Source organism: Pongo abelii, chromosome 4 (genome assembly GCF_028885655.2).
Source record: "Pongo abelii isolate AG06213 chromosome 4, NHGRI_mPonAbe1-v2.0_pri, whole genome shotgun sequence".
Taxonomy (NCBI): Eukaryota; Metazoa; Chordata; class Mammalia; order Primates; family Hominidae; genus Pongo; species Pongo abelii.
The window spans coordinates 179,690,185-179,706,371 of record NC_071989.2 but is presented as its reverse complement, the minus strand read 5'-3'; the positions used below and the strand labels follow the sequence as shown (position 1 = coordinate 179,706,371).

Genomic DNA, 16,187 nt, shown 5'->3' with positions numbered 1-16,187 from the left:
AATATTATGAAGTCCCATCACTACTAAAAATACAAAACAATTAGCCCGGCGTGGTGGCATGTGCCTGTAATCCCAGCTACTCAGGAGGCTGAGGCAGGAGAATCGCTTGAACCCAGGAAGTGGAAGTTGCAGTGAGCCAAGATAGCGCCACTGCACTCCAGCCTGGGCGACAGAGTGAGACTCTGTCTCAAAAAGAAAAAAAAGGTAAATAAAAAAATTTTTAATAAAATAACTATGACCAATAATAGAGGATAGGACTTCTTGTTAAACATGGTCAAAGAGTTCTCACGTGTATTACGGTTTTCTCCTCAAACTCCACTAAAATTATACTGAAGGAATTTGAAAAACACAAACTAATAAAGGCAAAGAGAACACGAGAGGGCTCCATGGCAAATGGGGGAATTCAACACAATGTTTGGAAGCTGGAAAGCAAATGAATAGGTGGTAACTGATTTAGTACAGCACAGACAGGGCAGACCTAGAGATCCATCGTGGGGGAAGACAACAAGAGGCCAGTCACGTTGCACTGCAGAACTTCCAAATGTCAAGACTTGAAAGCGATATGAGCCCCTGGAGGCAGGGTTGTGGACTGGGCCTGAAAACGGGATGTTTTCAAAATTGCTATATAGAAAAGTAAGATTCCTTTGCAGGCAGCTCGTTCAAGAGAATAAGAAAAAAAAAAAAAAAAAAAAAAAGACAAGGAGTTTAATTTCTTGTAAGAGTTGCTCAGTTTGGGCCAGGGATAGGATGCTGGACCAGGAGATTAAGGGGAAGTCAGTGGACTGAACAGAGAGACCTTAGGCCATTTCCCTGGGAGCTCCCAGAATGCTGGCAGCCAGGTCTACATCTTCCAAGTGAGAAAGTGGGAGAATCCTTCTATGGGGAAACTGACCTATCTGGGAGACGTTACCTTCAGATAATGCACATGTTACTTGGCTAAACCTAATTTTTAAATTAAAAGCAATAGTAACAAAACACAATGAGACAATCGCTTATGGCTTTGTTTGAATCTTGACTTGCCTATCACTAACTTGTGACCTTAAGTAATTTCACTGACTTGATCTTAAAATTTCCTTAAAATTAAAAAACCTTTCACTGAGTTGTAATGAGTATGAAATGAGATACATATGTAAAAGCTTCTAGGGGATACAGAGGCACTTAATAAACCGCAGGGTTTTTTTTTAATTAGTTCATAGTGACAAATAATTATAGTAAAAGTAAGTCCTCTTAGAATAATTAGCCTACTCTGGCACAGTAACCTTTGGCCGAATATTACTCTGGGCAGAATATTATATTAGCTTGCTTTAGACTCTTGCTAAGTGGCTTGGCTGTTGCCTGAGAAACGGTGATTGAAACTAGACATGTGGATTTCTGTCTAAGCATGATAGATGAGGTAAGATAACAGTGGAAAAAGAGGGGAGCTCGAAGAAGAGGAGGAAAGAGAATTGATTTTGGTTTCCTTCAAAGCATTGGTGTCATTTTTCTTAGATTTGTCATCATGTCTTGTTTGGTCACTTGAAACCTAGGTGTCAAATACCACTACACATTTCACAAAAGCAGGAGGTTTTATAGAGGAATTGAAAAGGTCTGCAGATAAAGAGGAAAGGAAGCGATGGTGTTAGGGTCTAGGTGCTATCCTGGAGAAGGACAGGTACCCCAGAACAGAGTGCATTGAAAAACCCCTGCACAGGAAGTAGAATTAGAGGAACAGGCTGATGTAAGTATTGAGGGGACACACACCAAAAGCCCTCTAGGTTCCAAGTATTGGCCATTCGGTTTTCTCTGAAATCTTCCAACTATAACCTTTGTCCAAATAGCTAGCTCATGATGCCACTATCATATACCTTGTTTGACAGATGAGAAAATATAAGCAAAGAGGTTAAGTAATTTGCCCAAGATTGACTTCTTAGCAGAGCCAGGATTTGTGAGTCTCACTCCAAAGTACATCTACCTTTTTTTAAAAACTCTATTATTCCATCACTTCCCAGACGTGAACTTATTTTTATGAAATAAGTGTATGCAAGCCCTTCGTAAGGCATAAAGTATTACATAAGCTCAAGACCTTTTAGATATTATTTAACATTTGAAAGGCAAATGACACCTGAAAATCTGAGGTGCAGTTGTGCTTGTGTAACACTCAATGTATTTAGTTTGCCTTCTGCTTGTGGAGCAGGTTGAAATAGGAGAAGGGAATATGAGGCTGAAGTGGAGATAAAGTGGAGATAGAAATGAAAGATGATGGGTTTTAGTATTTCAAGAGAAAAAGAATAATAGAATTATTTTTGTGGTAGTAGAAATTGCTCAGCTTAAAAATTTGTTTCTCTTGCATTACAAAATTATGTAAGTATAATGTGGATTTTCTTGGCGTAAAATTAAAGAGGAATTATTTTGAGGCTGATCCACAAAAAGTTTAGGTTCTTGCTACTGAAAGTGTGGACTGGGATCAAGTTTTGGCTCCTCTTGGGAGCTTGCTGGAAATGCAGAATTTGGGCCCCACCTGAGTCAGACCGTGCACAGATCCCCAGGTGACATGTATGCGCTTCATGGTCCCTGAAGCACTGTTTTAGGCCAAAAGCTAAAGGCTGTGGGTGAAGAGAAAAGGGCATGAACTTGGACAAGGGCTTTTCAGGGTTACATATTTTCAATGAGAATAAGGATCTTCAGGAAGAAGTCTGACTATTTTTTAAATGAATAAACAGACTATGAACAAATCATCCCAATTGCCACGGAAGTGACTGGACTGTGGCCTGAGAGGGGGGCTGTGGTGGGCATGTGTGTTATAAATGAAGCTCATTAAACAACAGCAAAAGTTTAGGTATTAACAGAGATCAGGACATTCAGTGCAGCCTCCTGTTTACCAGCGACATTTAATTACCCAAAGAAGGTCTGAGTGAAATCTTGAAATTTTAGCTTAAAAATTTCCCTTTAATATGTTAAGTAAGTTATAATAAAACAAATGTGGATTTCTCTCTTGTCAAAGCAATTTAGTATTTTAAAACGCTAAGGAGGAAAAGAGATATCCAATATTGAACACCATGAAGAAACCAGAAGAGGGGAAGTCTATGGTGCCCTTAGGTGTCCTGAGTCCCCGCTGGGGGCCAGATCCCCTTTCCTGGCAGTCTGTTCTCACCATTTGTGACCTTGCACTCTGCAAAGCGTGATGCTGGGAGCCATTGGTGGGGGATGTGAGGCAGAAAGAGAGAGGTTCAAGGCTTCCCAGCGAGAGCTACAGGTCTCTGACCTAAAGAAAATTACAATTCCTCAGGTCCTCAGAGAGTGAATTAAGAATTTACATGCATTCAGTCAATTTATCAGCATATACTTAGTAAACATATACTTCTTGAACAGCTCTGTACAAGAAGATTTATACCAGAGCACAAGCCTTAATTCTTTTCTTCCAGGATTTTTAAATCTCCATGCCCAAAATGGCAGAGTGTTTTACGAAGGGGTGGGTGACGTCTGTTGGGATAGGAGAGAGCACTGTAATAATTCACTGCCTATATTTAGGACTCAACAGTGGACAAAGCACATTCAGAGTCAGAGGGAAGTAATCGGTTTTCCCATTTTAGAGCCATGGAGCAGGTTGGGAGAGGTTTAATAACCCAAGGTCACGCCTTGCTATAAACCGACAGAACTGGAAACAAAATCTAGGTCTTCCATCATTTAATTCCATGAGGAAAGCATAACCCAGATGATGATCATGATGATGGTGGTGGTGGTGATGGAGGTGGTGGTGGTGGTGGTGGTGGTGGTGGTGGTGGTGATGATGGTGGTGGTGGTGGTGGTGATGAAGGTGGTGGTGGTGATGGTGGTGGTGATGATGGTGGTGGTGGTGGTGATGATGGTGGTGGTGGTGGTGATGGTGGTGGTGGTGATGGTGGTGGTGGTGGTGGTGGTGGTGGTGATGGTGGTGGTGGTGGTGGTGATGGTGGTGGTGCTGGTGGTGATGGTGGTGGTGGTGGTGGTGGTGGTGATGGTGGTGGTGGTGGTGGTGCTGGTGGTGATGGTCGTGGCAGTGATGGTGGTGGTGATGGTGGTGGTGGTGGCGGCGATGGTGGTGGTGATGATGGTGGTGGTGGTGTGATGGTGGTGGTGGTGATGGTGGTGGTGGTGGTGCTAGTGGTGGTGGTGATGATGGTGATGATGGTGGTGGTGGTGGTGATGGTGATGATGGTGGTGGTGGTGGTGGTGATGAAGGTGGTGGTGGTGATGGTGGTGGTGATGATGGTGGTGGTGGTGGTGATGATGGTGGTGGTGGTGATGATGGTGGTGGTGGTGATGGTGGTGGTGATGGTGGTGGTGGTGGTGATGATGGTGGTGGTGGTGTGATGGTCGTGGTGGTGATGGTGGTGGTGCTGGTGGTGCTGGTGGTGATGATGGTGATGGTGATGATGGTGATGGTGATGGTGGTGATGGTGATGGTGGTGGTGGTGTTGGTGGTGATGGTGGTGGTGATGGTGGTGATGATGGTGGTGGTGATGGTGGTGGTGGTGGTGGTGATGGTGGTGGTGGTGGTGGTGGTGGTGATGGTGGTGGTGGTGGTGGTGATGGTGGTGGTGATGATGGTGGTGGTGGTGTGATGGTGGTGGTGGTGATGGTGGTGGTGGTGGTGCTGGTGGTGGTGGTGATGATGGTGATGATGGTGGTGGTGGTGGTGGTGATGAAGGTGGTGGTGGTGATGGCGGTGGTGATGATGGTGGTGGTGGTGGTGATGATGGTGGTGGTGGTGATGATGGTGGTGGTGGTGGTGATGATGGTGGTGGTGGTGATGATGGTGGTGGTGGTGATGGTGGTGGTGGTGGTGATGATGGTGGTGGTGGTGTGATGGTGGTGGTGGTGATGGTGGGGGTGGTGCTGGTGGTGATGATGGTGATGGTGATGGTGGTGGTGATGGTGATGGTGGTGGTGGTGGTGATGGTGGTGGTGGTGTTGGTGGTGGTGGTGGTGGTGCTGGTGGTGATGATGGTGGTGGTGATGGTCGTGGCAGTGATGGTGGTGATGATGGTGGTGGTGGTGGTGATGATGGTGGTGGTGATGGTGATGGTGGTGGTGGTGGTGGTGATGATGGTGGTGGTGGTGATGCTGGTGGTGGTGGTGATGATGGTGATGATGGTGGTGGTGGTGGTGATGGTGATGATGGTGGTGGTGGTGGTGGTGATGAAGGTGGTGGTGGTGATGGTGGTGGTGATGATGGTGGTGGTGGTGGTGATGATGGTGGTGGTGGTGATGATGGTGGTGGTGGTGTGATGGTGGTGGTGATGATGGTGGTGGTGGTGGTGGTGCTGGTGGTGATGATGGTGATGGTGATGGTGGTGATGGTGGTGGTGGTGGTGATGGTGGTGGTGGTGTTGGTGGTGGTGGTGGTGGTGCTGGTGGTGATGATGGTGGTGATGGTGGTGGTGATGGTGGTGGTGATGGCGGTGGTGATGATGGTGGTGGTGATGATGGTGGTGGTGATGATGGTGGTGGTGGTGATGATGGTGGTGGTGGTGATGGTGGTGGTGGTGGTGATGGTGGTGGTGGTGGTGGTGGTGGTGATGGTGGTGGTGGTGTTGGTGGTGGTGGTGGTGGTGCTGGTGGTGATGATGGTGGTGATGGTGGTGGTGATGGTGGTGGTGATGGCGGTGGTGATGATGGTGGTGGTGATGATGGTGGTGGTGATGATGGTGGTGGTGGTGATGAAGGTGGTGGTGGTGGTGATGGTGGTGGTGATGATGGTGGTGGTGGTGGTGATGATGGTGATGGTGGTGATGGTGGTGGTGGTGGTGATGGTGGTGGTGGTGATGGTGGTGGTGGTGGTGATGGTGGTGGTGGTGGTGGTGGTGGTGATGGTGGTGGTGGTGTTGGTGGTGGTGGTGGTGGTGCTGGTGGTGATGATGGTGATGGTGATGGTGGTGATGGTGGTGGTGGTGGTGGTGGTGGTGATGGTGGTGGTGGTGTTGGTGGTGGTGGTGGTGGTGCTGGTGGTGATGATGGTGATGGTGATGATGGTGGTGGTGATGGTCATGGCAGTGATGGTGGTGATGATGGTGGTGGTGGTGGTGGTGATGGCGGTGGTGATGATGGTGGTGGTGATGATGGTGGTGGTGATGGTCATGGCAGTGATGATGGTGATGATGGTGGTGGTGGTGGTGATGGTGGTGGTGGTGGTGATGGTGGTGGTGATGGTAGTGTTGTTGGTGGTGATGATGATAGTGGTGGTGATGGTGGTGGTGGTGATGGTGGTGGTGGTGATGGTGGTGGTGGTGATGGTGGTGATGATGGTGGTGATGGTAGTGTTGCTGGTGGTGATGATGATGGTGGTGATGGTGGTGGTGGTGATGGTGGTGGTGGTGGTGATGGTGGTGGTGGTGGTGGTGATGATGGTGGTGGTGATGGTGGTGGTGGTGGTGGTGATGATGGTGGTGGTGATGGTGGTGGTGGTGATGGTGGTGGTGGTGATGGTGGTGATGATGGTGGTGATGGTAGTGTTGTTGGTGGTGATGATGATGGTGGTGATGGTGGTGGTGGTGATGGTGGTGGTGGTGGTGATGGTGGTGGTGGTGGTGGTGGTGATGGTGGTGGTGATGATCATAGTGGTGTGATGGTGGTAAGGAAGGGTAAAAGACAGGAAAGGCAGTGCTAGGGACTCTCCTCCTTAAATAAAGAACAGTACTGCTGGGACTTCTGCTAGTGTTTGTTCTGGCTGAAGGAGAAAAGTGAGTGGCTTCAACGGACTGAAACTAGGACAAGCAGAGGGACTGGGGCATCCCAATGTGATCTTAGCACATATGGGGATTCCCAGAGCTTCATGAAGTGGATGTAACTGAAGAATCCTCATTGTAACCCACAATGGAGGTTAAAAAAATCAGGAGCTTCACTAAATGTATCTGGCAAGCATTTCGTCTTCCCTTAAATAAAATAAATTCCCTTAATAAAGCCAATGGAGGCAGGGTTGGTGGCGGGGGTGGGAGGTGGAGATGGTATGTGTGATTTATTACAGAGCAAGAGGAGGGCCTTGATGGCTCTGAACTATCTATTTACAACTGCTGGCTCAAAAACCAAGTTGCACACTGGTTTCTCTTTTTCTGCCAATCTTACATTTTTTAAAAAATATAACTTTTATGAATATCATCATTAGTGCTATAAGCACAGGGAAGTATAAGTTAATTCTACAGTAAAGTGATTATTAAATCCATTAGTCATATACAGGGAATCCATAATTAACTTATTCTCCAGCATCAAGTAAATGATTCTACTGTGTGCTTTAAGAAAGCAATTGTTCACTAATATGCAAAATACAGCAGAACTATTAGATCATAAAGCCATGCAATGTTATAATTAAATTATAAATTTTACATATTTTAATAATGTGCTTTATATACTTTAATTGTTTTCTATGCAAGATTAAAAGGAGGTGCCATGGTTTTTCTCAGACATATTATATCTTGACCTGAACTGTGCAATACTTAATGATAATTGATGAGTATCTACCAGGGATGACAGGAGTCTTTCAGTAGCATCAGATATTTCTTTGAATTATTGCTGAGGACTAAAATGAAGATATGCATTAGTCTTAAGTGGAGTTGCAGCTATACCCTTGGGCTTTCTTTGTTTCCCCCCTTTTTGCTGTTATAACAACCATGGGCATCCACGTTCTCTCTTCCCAGGCCACGAGGAGGGACTGGCCCCATTCACACTGCCTTGGTTGTATATGTGGGTAAAGGCAGCACGCACATTAAATTCTCTGCAGGGGACTTATGTGCCCACATGGGCAATCTATTGTGGTTATTGTATTTTGGATTAAATAATGATGCCATTTTTTTTTTTCCCTGTGCAGAATTAAATGTGTTTGAAAGACCTGGGAAATACTACACATCTGGGATGCGGGGATTGCCTCTGTAACCTTCTGTTTCTCCAAATCCTGATTGCTGCAGGGGGAACTGTAGAGCTGGTTTCCTTTTCTCTCCCTCAGAGGGAGCTAACCTTTCTCTTTGATGGTTACGCTCTTTCAGCCTGCTTTCCAGTGTCACCATATGGGGTGAAGATCTTCTCACAAAGTAGCAACGACAGCTGCCACAACTCCTGGCTGACATCGTCCTCTTGAGGATGCCGTAACTGGCTCTTATTCGATCATCTTGGCCACATGCTTTTCTGTGAAGCTATCATCGTAGCCAATGGATGGAGCAAGCTGACTGTCCAGGCCTGGATCAGCTGCCCTCCTCTGGAGCCCAGTGGGAGCAGGGGCAGGATCAGCCCCATCAAACCACATGGACAGAAGGGGAAGAGCGAGAAACCACCAAGGAAAAGTGGAGGAGTGTGATGGTTAATTTTGTGTGTCAATTTGACTGCACCACAGGATGCCCAGTTGGATTGCTAAACACTATTGCTGAGTGTGCCTGCGATGGTGTTTCGGGGAGAGGTTAGCATTTGAATTGGTGGACTGAGTAAAGCAGATGGCCCTCACCAATGTGGGTGGGCATCATCCATTCTGTTGAGGGCCTGAGTAGAAGAAGAAGAAGGTGAATTATCTCTGCCGGATTGTATGAGCTGGGATATTGATCTTCTCCTGCTCTCAGCACTCCTGGCTCTGAGACCTTCAGATTCAGACTGGAACCTGAACCATAGGGTCTCTGGCTCTCAGACCATTGAACTATACCATGAGCTTTTCTAGGTCTCCAGCTGGCAAATGGCAGCCCCCATAATCATATGAGCCAATACCTTGTAATACACCTCTTTCTAGAGAGAGATATATACATCCTATTGGCCTGTTTCTCTGGATGACCCTAATTCAGGTAATAGCTGCCCCAAGAGATAGAAACAGAAGCCTGAAGGTTGTAGTAGGCAGCATTTAAGGTGGCCTCCCCTGACCCCGGCCTCCTGCTAGTCACACCATTGTGTATTCCTCTCCCATGCTAAGCCAAGGTTGATCTCTGTGACTACAGAATATAGCAGAAGTGATCATGTGTCACCTCCAAAATTAGATTATTAAAAAAACACGGTGGCTCCCAAAAAGAAAAAAAAAAAAGAGGCCAGTTGCAGTGGCTCACGCCTGTAATCCCAGCACTTTGGGAGGCTGAGGTAGGTGGATCTCCTGAGGTCAGGAGTTTGAGACCAGCCTGGCCAACATGGTGAAACCCCGTCTCCACTAAAAATACAAAAATTAGCTGGGCATGGTGGCGTGTGCCTATAATCCCAGCTACTTGGGAGGTTGAAGCAGGAGAATCCCTTGAGCCTGGGAGGTGGAGGTTGCAGTGAGCCAAGATTGCGCCATTGCACTCCAGCTTGGGGGACAAGAGCAAAACTCCATCTCAAAATAGAAAAAAAAAATACTCTTACAATAGGGTTCAGTACATCATTAGAGTTATGGCAATCTCAACCAATTAGAAACCCATTCCTATACCTGGAATTATTATTCTAATGTGTTCTTCCACTTTGATTAAAGGAGGCAAAATTGGTCCCCTTCACTATGGTCTCTGCTCTTTTTTCTCCATTTTCTAACTAAAGCTGTAGAAAGACATAGCAAATTAACATTGTATTTTAATCTGTTTTAGAGAAGTAATGAAGTATGAGTGAAAGTTTTTCTATTTTTAAACATCCTGGCTATTATTTGCTGTCTAAAACCAAAACAATCATGTTACTTCTGTTACCAGAAAGGGGTCCTGATCCAGACCCCAAGAGAGGGTTCTTGGACCTTGTGCAATAAAGAATTTGGGGCAAGTCCATAGAGTAAAATGAAAGCAAGTTTATTAAGAAAGTAATCAGCTGAGTGTGGTGGCTCACATCTGTAATCCCAGCACTTTGGGATGCCAAGGTGGGCAGATCACTTGAGGTCAGGGGTTTGAGACCAGCCTGAACAACACGGTGAAACCCTGTCTCTTCTAAAAATAAAAATATTGGCAGGGTGTGGTGGCATGCACCTGTAATTCCAGCTACTCAGGAGGCTGATGAACCAGAATAGCTTGAACCCTGGAGGCAGGGGTTGCAGTGAGCCGAGATTGCGCCACTGCACTCCAGCCTGGGCGACAGAGCAAAACTTCATCGCAAAAAAAAAAAGGAAAGTAAAGACATAAAAGAATGGCTACTCCATGGGCAGAGCAGTGGCATGGACCGCTCAACTGAATACACTTATAGTGACTTCTTGATTACATCCTAAACAAGGGGTGGATTATTCATGAGTTATCAGGGAAAGGGGTAGGCAGTTTCTGGAACTGAAATTTCCTCCCCTTTTTAGACTGTATAGGGTAATTTCTGAACGTTGCCATGGCATTTATAAACGTCATGGTGCTGGTGGGAGTGTCTTTTAGCATGCTGATGTATTATAATTCATATATAATGAACAATGAGGACAACCAGAGGTCACATTCATTGCCATTTTGGTTTTTCGATTTTTTTTTTCCCCACTACATCCTGTTTTATTAGCAAGGTCTTTGTGACCTATATCTTGTTCTGACCTCCTGTCTCATCCTGTGACTAAGAATGCCTAACCTCCTGGGAATGCAGCCCAGTAGGTCTCAGCCTTATTTTGCCCAATCCCTGTTCAGGATGGAATTGCTCTGGTTTGAATGCCTCTGATATGTTTTCTGTTTTTTGGGGTTTTTTTTGTTTGTTTTTGTTTTTTTTGAGATGGAGTCTCACTCTGTCGCCCAGGCTGGAGTGTAGTGGCGCAATCTCAGCTCACTGCAACCTCCACCTCCTATGTTCAAGCGATTCTCCTGCCTCAGCCTCCCGAGTAGCTGGGATTACAGGTGCCCGCCACCATGCCTGGCTAGTTTTTGTATTTTCAGTAGAGACGGGGTTTCACTATGTTGGCTAGGCTGGTCTCGAATGCCTGACCTCAAGTGATCCACTCACCTTGGCCTCCCAAAGTGCTGGGATTACAGGTGTGAGCCACTGTGCCTGGTCGCCTCTGATACTTCTCTACTTAAAAATCTTAGGCTTGAAAACAATAATCTTGGCTTGAGCTCAGATCATCATGCATGTATTAGGTGACTGTCATGCTCCAGGCCCTCAAATAAGATGTATGAAAAGGTTAATAATAGGTAACCCCTGCCCTTAAAAGTAAATTCTATTGATGATTTCACACTGTTTACAGCAGTTTCTCAAGATGTGATCCACTGACGTCCCATCTGCGTTTCTGGTATGGACTAGAACTACAGTGGACAGGCTGGGCATAGTGACTCACACTTGTAATCCCAGAACTTTGGATTCTAAGGATTGACTCGCTGAGGCTGGGGGGGTCACTTGAGCTCAGGGTTTGAGACCAGCCTGGGCAACATGACAAAACCCCGTCTCTACTAAAAATACAAAAATTAGCCGGGTGTGGTGGTGCATGCCTGCAATTCTAGCTACTTGGGAGGCTGAGGTGGGAGGATCATCTGAGCCCAGAGATCAAAGCTGTGAGTAGAGATTGCACCACTGCACTCCAGCCTGGGCAACAGAGTGAGCCCTATCTCAAAAACATCAGCAACTGGGCTGGGCATGGTGGCTCATGCCTGTAATCCCAGCACTTTGGGAAGCTGCGGTGGGTGGATCACCTGAGGTCCGGAGTTTGAGACCAGCCTGGCCACATGGCAAAACCCCACTTCTACTAAAAATACAAAAATTATCCAGGTGTGGTGAGGTGTGCCCATAATCCCACCTACTTGGGAGGTTTGGGCACGAGAATTGCTTGAACCTGGGAGACAGAGGTTGTAGTGAGCCAAGATTGTGCCACTGCACTCCAGCCTGGGTGACAGAGCGAGAATCCATCTCAAAAACAAAACAAAACAACAACAACAACAAACAAAACAGAAAAGAACTATAGTGAACCAGGTAGGTGTGAGCTCACTTAGAGTAGAGTGAGAGCAACACAGGGAAGCTGCTCAGGGGAGACCAGTTTCCTGTTTGGTGCTGGAAATTGTCGATGAAAAGAGTCAATTCTGTAAAATATTTGGAGATTTACCCTTAGACAAATGTGAGGACCATGACCCGTGACACAGCCCCAGAAGTCCTGAGAACCTGTGCCCAAGGTGTTCAGGCTACAGTTTGGTTTTACACGTTTTAGGGAGACATAAGACAACAATCAATACATGTAAAATGTACATTGGTTCAGTCCGGAAATGTGGGACATCTCGAAGCAGGTTGTGGGGGGGTTTCCAGGTCATAGATGAATTCCAAGATTTCCCGATTGGCAATTGGTTGAAAGAGTTAAATCTTTAAAGACCTGAAATCAATAGAACACAGGGTCTGGGGTTCAGGGGCTGTGGAAACCAAGGTTCTTATTATGTAGATGAAGCCTCCAGGTAATAGGCTTCAGAGAAAATGCATTGCAAATGTTTCTTATCAGATTTAAAAAGATGCCAGACTCACCGGGTGCTGTGGCTTATGCCTGTAATCCCAGCATGCTGGGAGGCTGAGCCAGGTGGATCACCTGAGGTCAGGAGTTCAAGACCAGCCTGGGCAACATGGTGAAACCTTGTCTCTACTAAAAATACAAAAATTAGCCAGGTATGATGGCGGCTGCCTGTAATCCCAGCTACTCGGGAGGCTGGGACATGAGAATTGCTTGAACCCAGGAGGCGGAAGTTGCAGTGAGCCGAGATTGCACCACTGCACTCCAGACTGGGCGATAGAGCAAGACTCTGTCTCAAAAACAAACAAACAAACAAAATAGATGCCAGGCTCTTAGTTAATTCTCTCCTGGATCAGGAAAAAGACCTGGAAGACAAGGGGATTCTCTACAGAATGTAGATTTTCCCCACAAGAGACAGCTTTGCAGGGCCATTTCAAAATGTGTCAAATAAATAAATTTGGGGTTAAAATATTTTGATTTCTTTCAGGGCCTGCTAGCAGTAAGATACTCGTGCTGGTATCTTACTGCTACAGAGTCTGTTGTGTCAGTCTTAAGATCTCTGTTTTAATGTTAATGCTGGTCAGCTGAGCCTGAATCCCCAAGGGAGGAGGGTATAATGAGGCATGCCTGACTCCCACTTCCCATCATGGCCTGAATTAGGTTTTCAGGTTTCTTTGGCGTGCCCTTGGCTGAGAGGGTGTCCATTAGTCAGTTGGGGGTCTTAGAATTTTATTTTTGGTTTTCAAAGTCCAGAGCTTGACTCTGACACAAAGGTGTGGAAAAGGGGGTAGGAGGTGGACGCTGTTTGTTCCCGTGTTCTTTCTAAAGAATTGATCACATCTTATACCAGTGAAGAGAACTACTGAGGCTAAGGGAGGTCTAAGCTTTTGGCAAAAGGGAAATGCATGAGGAATTCAGGCCCTATCAGGTCTCCTTACTTGGATCCTCCTACACTGTGGCTGCCCAAATCAAACTTGACTTCCCAGAACTGGCTGACAGCGCAAGAGCTTGTTTAATTTGTGAGTACTGGACACCAAATCATTCTTTGTGGCAGCTCTGATATTGGCAGATGGGAGATTTAGCTCTGTCCTGTTTATATAACAGCAGTTGATAGATAGTGACTTCATAGTTGGATATTTATGAGAGGTTTCATTTCAAATAATATAGTTTTGGCCCAAGGCAATGCTAAGGCTCTTACCCATTATTACTGAGAAGCTAAATCTTTAGGATATTGTAACTATAACTTCAGGGTCCTTTTGATGTACCCGGAAGAGCTACAAAAGTTAATATTTTTCGAAGCAATGAAAGCTTTATTATAAAAAGTCTCATTAGGAAGTTATCTGTCCCTAAAACATATAGCCTATCAGAAGGTCGGGTATATAAAAAGGCAACATTTCATACTTTTCTTCCACTCTGTGACTTCTATCACATAGCAAGGTAATTAAAAAGAAAAAAATGTCTCCTGCTTTCCATTACAGAAACCAAATGCCTTGCCATTGACTGAGTAGCGGCATAACCATCGTTGACAAGCACCTCATTTTAAAATTCACCTTAATAAAAAACCACCTAAATCCAAAGGGCATCAGCCTAATGGCTAAGGTCAGCATAAACATAAACCACAAATAACTTCTCCAATCAGAACTTCCAAACTCCTCCCTGACCAGAGACATGCTAGCCCCAAGATAACCCCCCACCAGCTGGGAAGATGCCAGCCTTGAGATAACCCCACTCTGGCCGGAAAGATGTCAGCCCCAAGATAACTTCCCCTCCACCCAGAGACATTCCAACCCCACCATAAACTTCTCCTTCACACAGAAACACTCCAAGCTTGTGATAAGCCCCCTCACCCTAAAACCAATATATACTGTTAGTCTGCAAGAGAAAGTGCTCCTGACCGAAATTGGCCAGAAGCCCCTCTCAGGGTTATCTCTCTAAAATAAACCTGTCTTTGACCGTTAAGCTGCGTTTTGTGTTTCCTCTCTCTTTCTTTAACTCTTCCAGCCATGCCCTCTAGCCAGTTCCTGGTTCTGAGGGAAGCTGGTGAAGTCCATCCTCACTGTTTTAGGACAATAGCCATGGCTGTGTTAGGCACTGAGGCTGTTCACAGTCCTGTAAGCTGTCATCAGATTGTGAGTGCCCTGTGTTTCCCCAGTTGTGAAAGAAGATTATCCCTATTTTAACACTACTGGAGGAGATCTTTGGGATTCTGTGGGTTTAAAATCCTTATTCTGTGATAGTAGACCCTTGGCAGCAGTGGAAGTGGCAGGTTCTGAAAAGGATGATTGGGTTGAGTGGTGCAAAGGCTCTTTAAGGAAGGGCACTGGGAATCTGTGGAGAAGCACGATGCTGCTCAGCTGTTCCCAAAAGGAAGGTAGAGGCACTGGAGGACCTGAGTCATGGGGGCTCTCTTGGTTTGTGGGAGACAAAGTAAGAGCTAAAATGGTTGGAGGAAAATTGGGCAAGAAACGATGGTGATGGGTAACTTAGCAGAGGGCTTAAATTTTTCCTTTTCATGGGCCAGGCAAGGTGGCTCATGCCTGTAATCCCAGCACTTTGGGAGGCTGAGGCAGGTGGATCACAAGGTCAAGAGATTGAGACCATCCTGGCCAACATGGTGAAACCCCATCTCTACTAAAAATACAAAAATTACCTGGGCATGGTGGCACGTGCCTGTAGTCCCAGCTACTTGGGAGGCTGAAGCAGGAGAATTGCTTGAACCCGGGAGGTGGAGGTTGCAGTGAGCTGAGATTGCACCATTGCACTCTGGTCTGGTGACAGAGTGAGACTCCATCTGAAAAAAAAATCCTTTTTGTTTTGTAATGCAGGAAATTGAAAAGGACACACAGTAACCCCTCACTCTTTGAGGTGGCCAGTGAGAGGAGTCAGAGCTGGTGTTAAGGGCTGAATTCTGTCATTTCCAACCCTCTTCATCCCTTGCCCAAAAATTCATATGCTGAAGTCCTAACCTCCAGGGCCTCAGAATGTAACTGTATTTGGAGATCAGGTCTTTAAAGAGGTAATTAAATTAAAATGAGGTCATTCAGGAAAACCCTAATCCTATATGACTTGTGTTCTTATAAGAAAAGGAAATTTGGACAGGCACAGAGCAAAAGACCATATGAAGACATCAAGAGAATGGCCACTTATAAGCCAAGGAGAGAAGTCTCAGAAGAAACCGGCCCTGCTGACACCTCAGACGTCTGGCCTCCAGAACTGTAAGAAACTTAATATCTGTTGTTTAAGCCACCTAGTCTGTGGTACTTTGTTATGGCAGTCCTAGCAAACAAATATACCTGGTTAGATTATTTGTAGGGAGAAGGAGAAAGGCAAACTCTAATTTGTAACTAAGCATATCACCAGGCGCACCTGTGAGTTTGGCGCTCAGCCTTGTCTTGTGCCTGGACCCTTCTGCAAGCTCCCAAGCTTAAGCTGGGACTTTGCTCTCAGGTGCTATAAGGGGTCTGGTACCTCAGCCCAAATAAGACATGAGGCTTTAAAAACTTAATGCTAGGCTGAGCACGGTGGCTCACGCCTGTAATCCCAGCACTTTGGGAGGCTGAGGTGGGTGATCACTTGAGGCCAGGAGTTCAAGAGCAGCCTGGCCAAAACAGTGAAACCCCATCTCTACTAAAAATACAAAAATTAGCCGAGCATGGTGGTGCACGCCAGTAGTCCCAGGTACTCGGGAAGCTGAGGCATAAGAATCGCTTGAACCTGGGAGGCAAAGTTTGCAGTGAGCCAAGATTGTGCCACTGCACTCCAGCCTAGGTGATAGAATGAAGGAGTATGTCTCCAAAAATAAAAAAATAAAAACTTGACCAGGCACAGTAGCTCACGCCTGTAATCTCAGCACTTTGGGAGGCCAAAGCGGGCA

At 46.0% G+C, this 16,187-nt stretch overlaps 1 protein-coding gene across 1 annotated transcript; it reads right to left on the bottom strand.

Annotated features, from left to right (window-relative positions):
• Window positions 1–3,698: 3,698 nt before the first annotated feature.
• Window positions 3,699–6,252, bottom strand: LOC129059677 (basic proline-rich protein-like; the record flags this gene model as incomplete). Its single annotated transcript, XM_063724591.1, has 4 exons — window positions 3,699–4,080; window positions 4,394–4,749; window positions 5,485–5,938; window positions 6,206–6,252. Coding segments are annotated over 4 exons (1,239 nt in total), but the record flags the coding sequence as incomplete, so codon positions are not given.
• Between the last annotated feature and the right edge of the window lie 9,935 nt (window positions 6,253–16,187).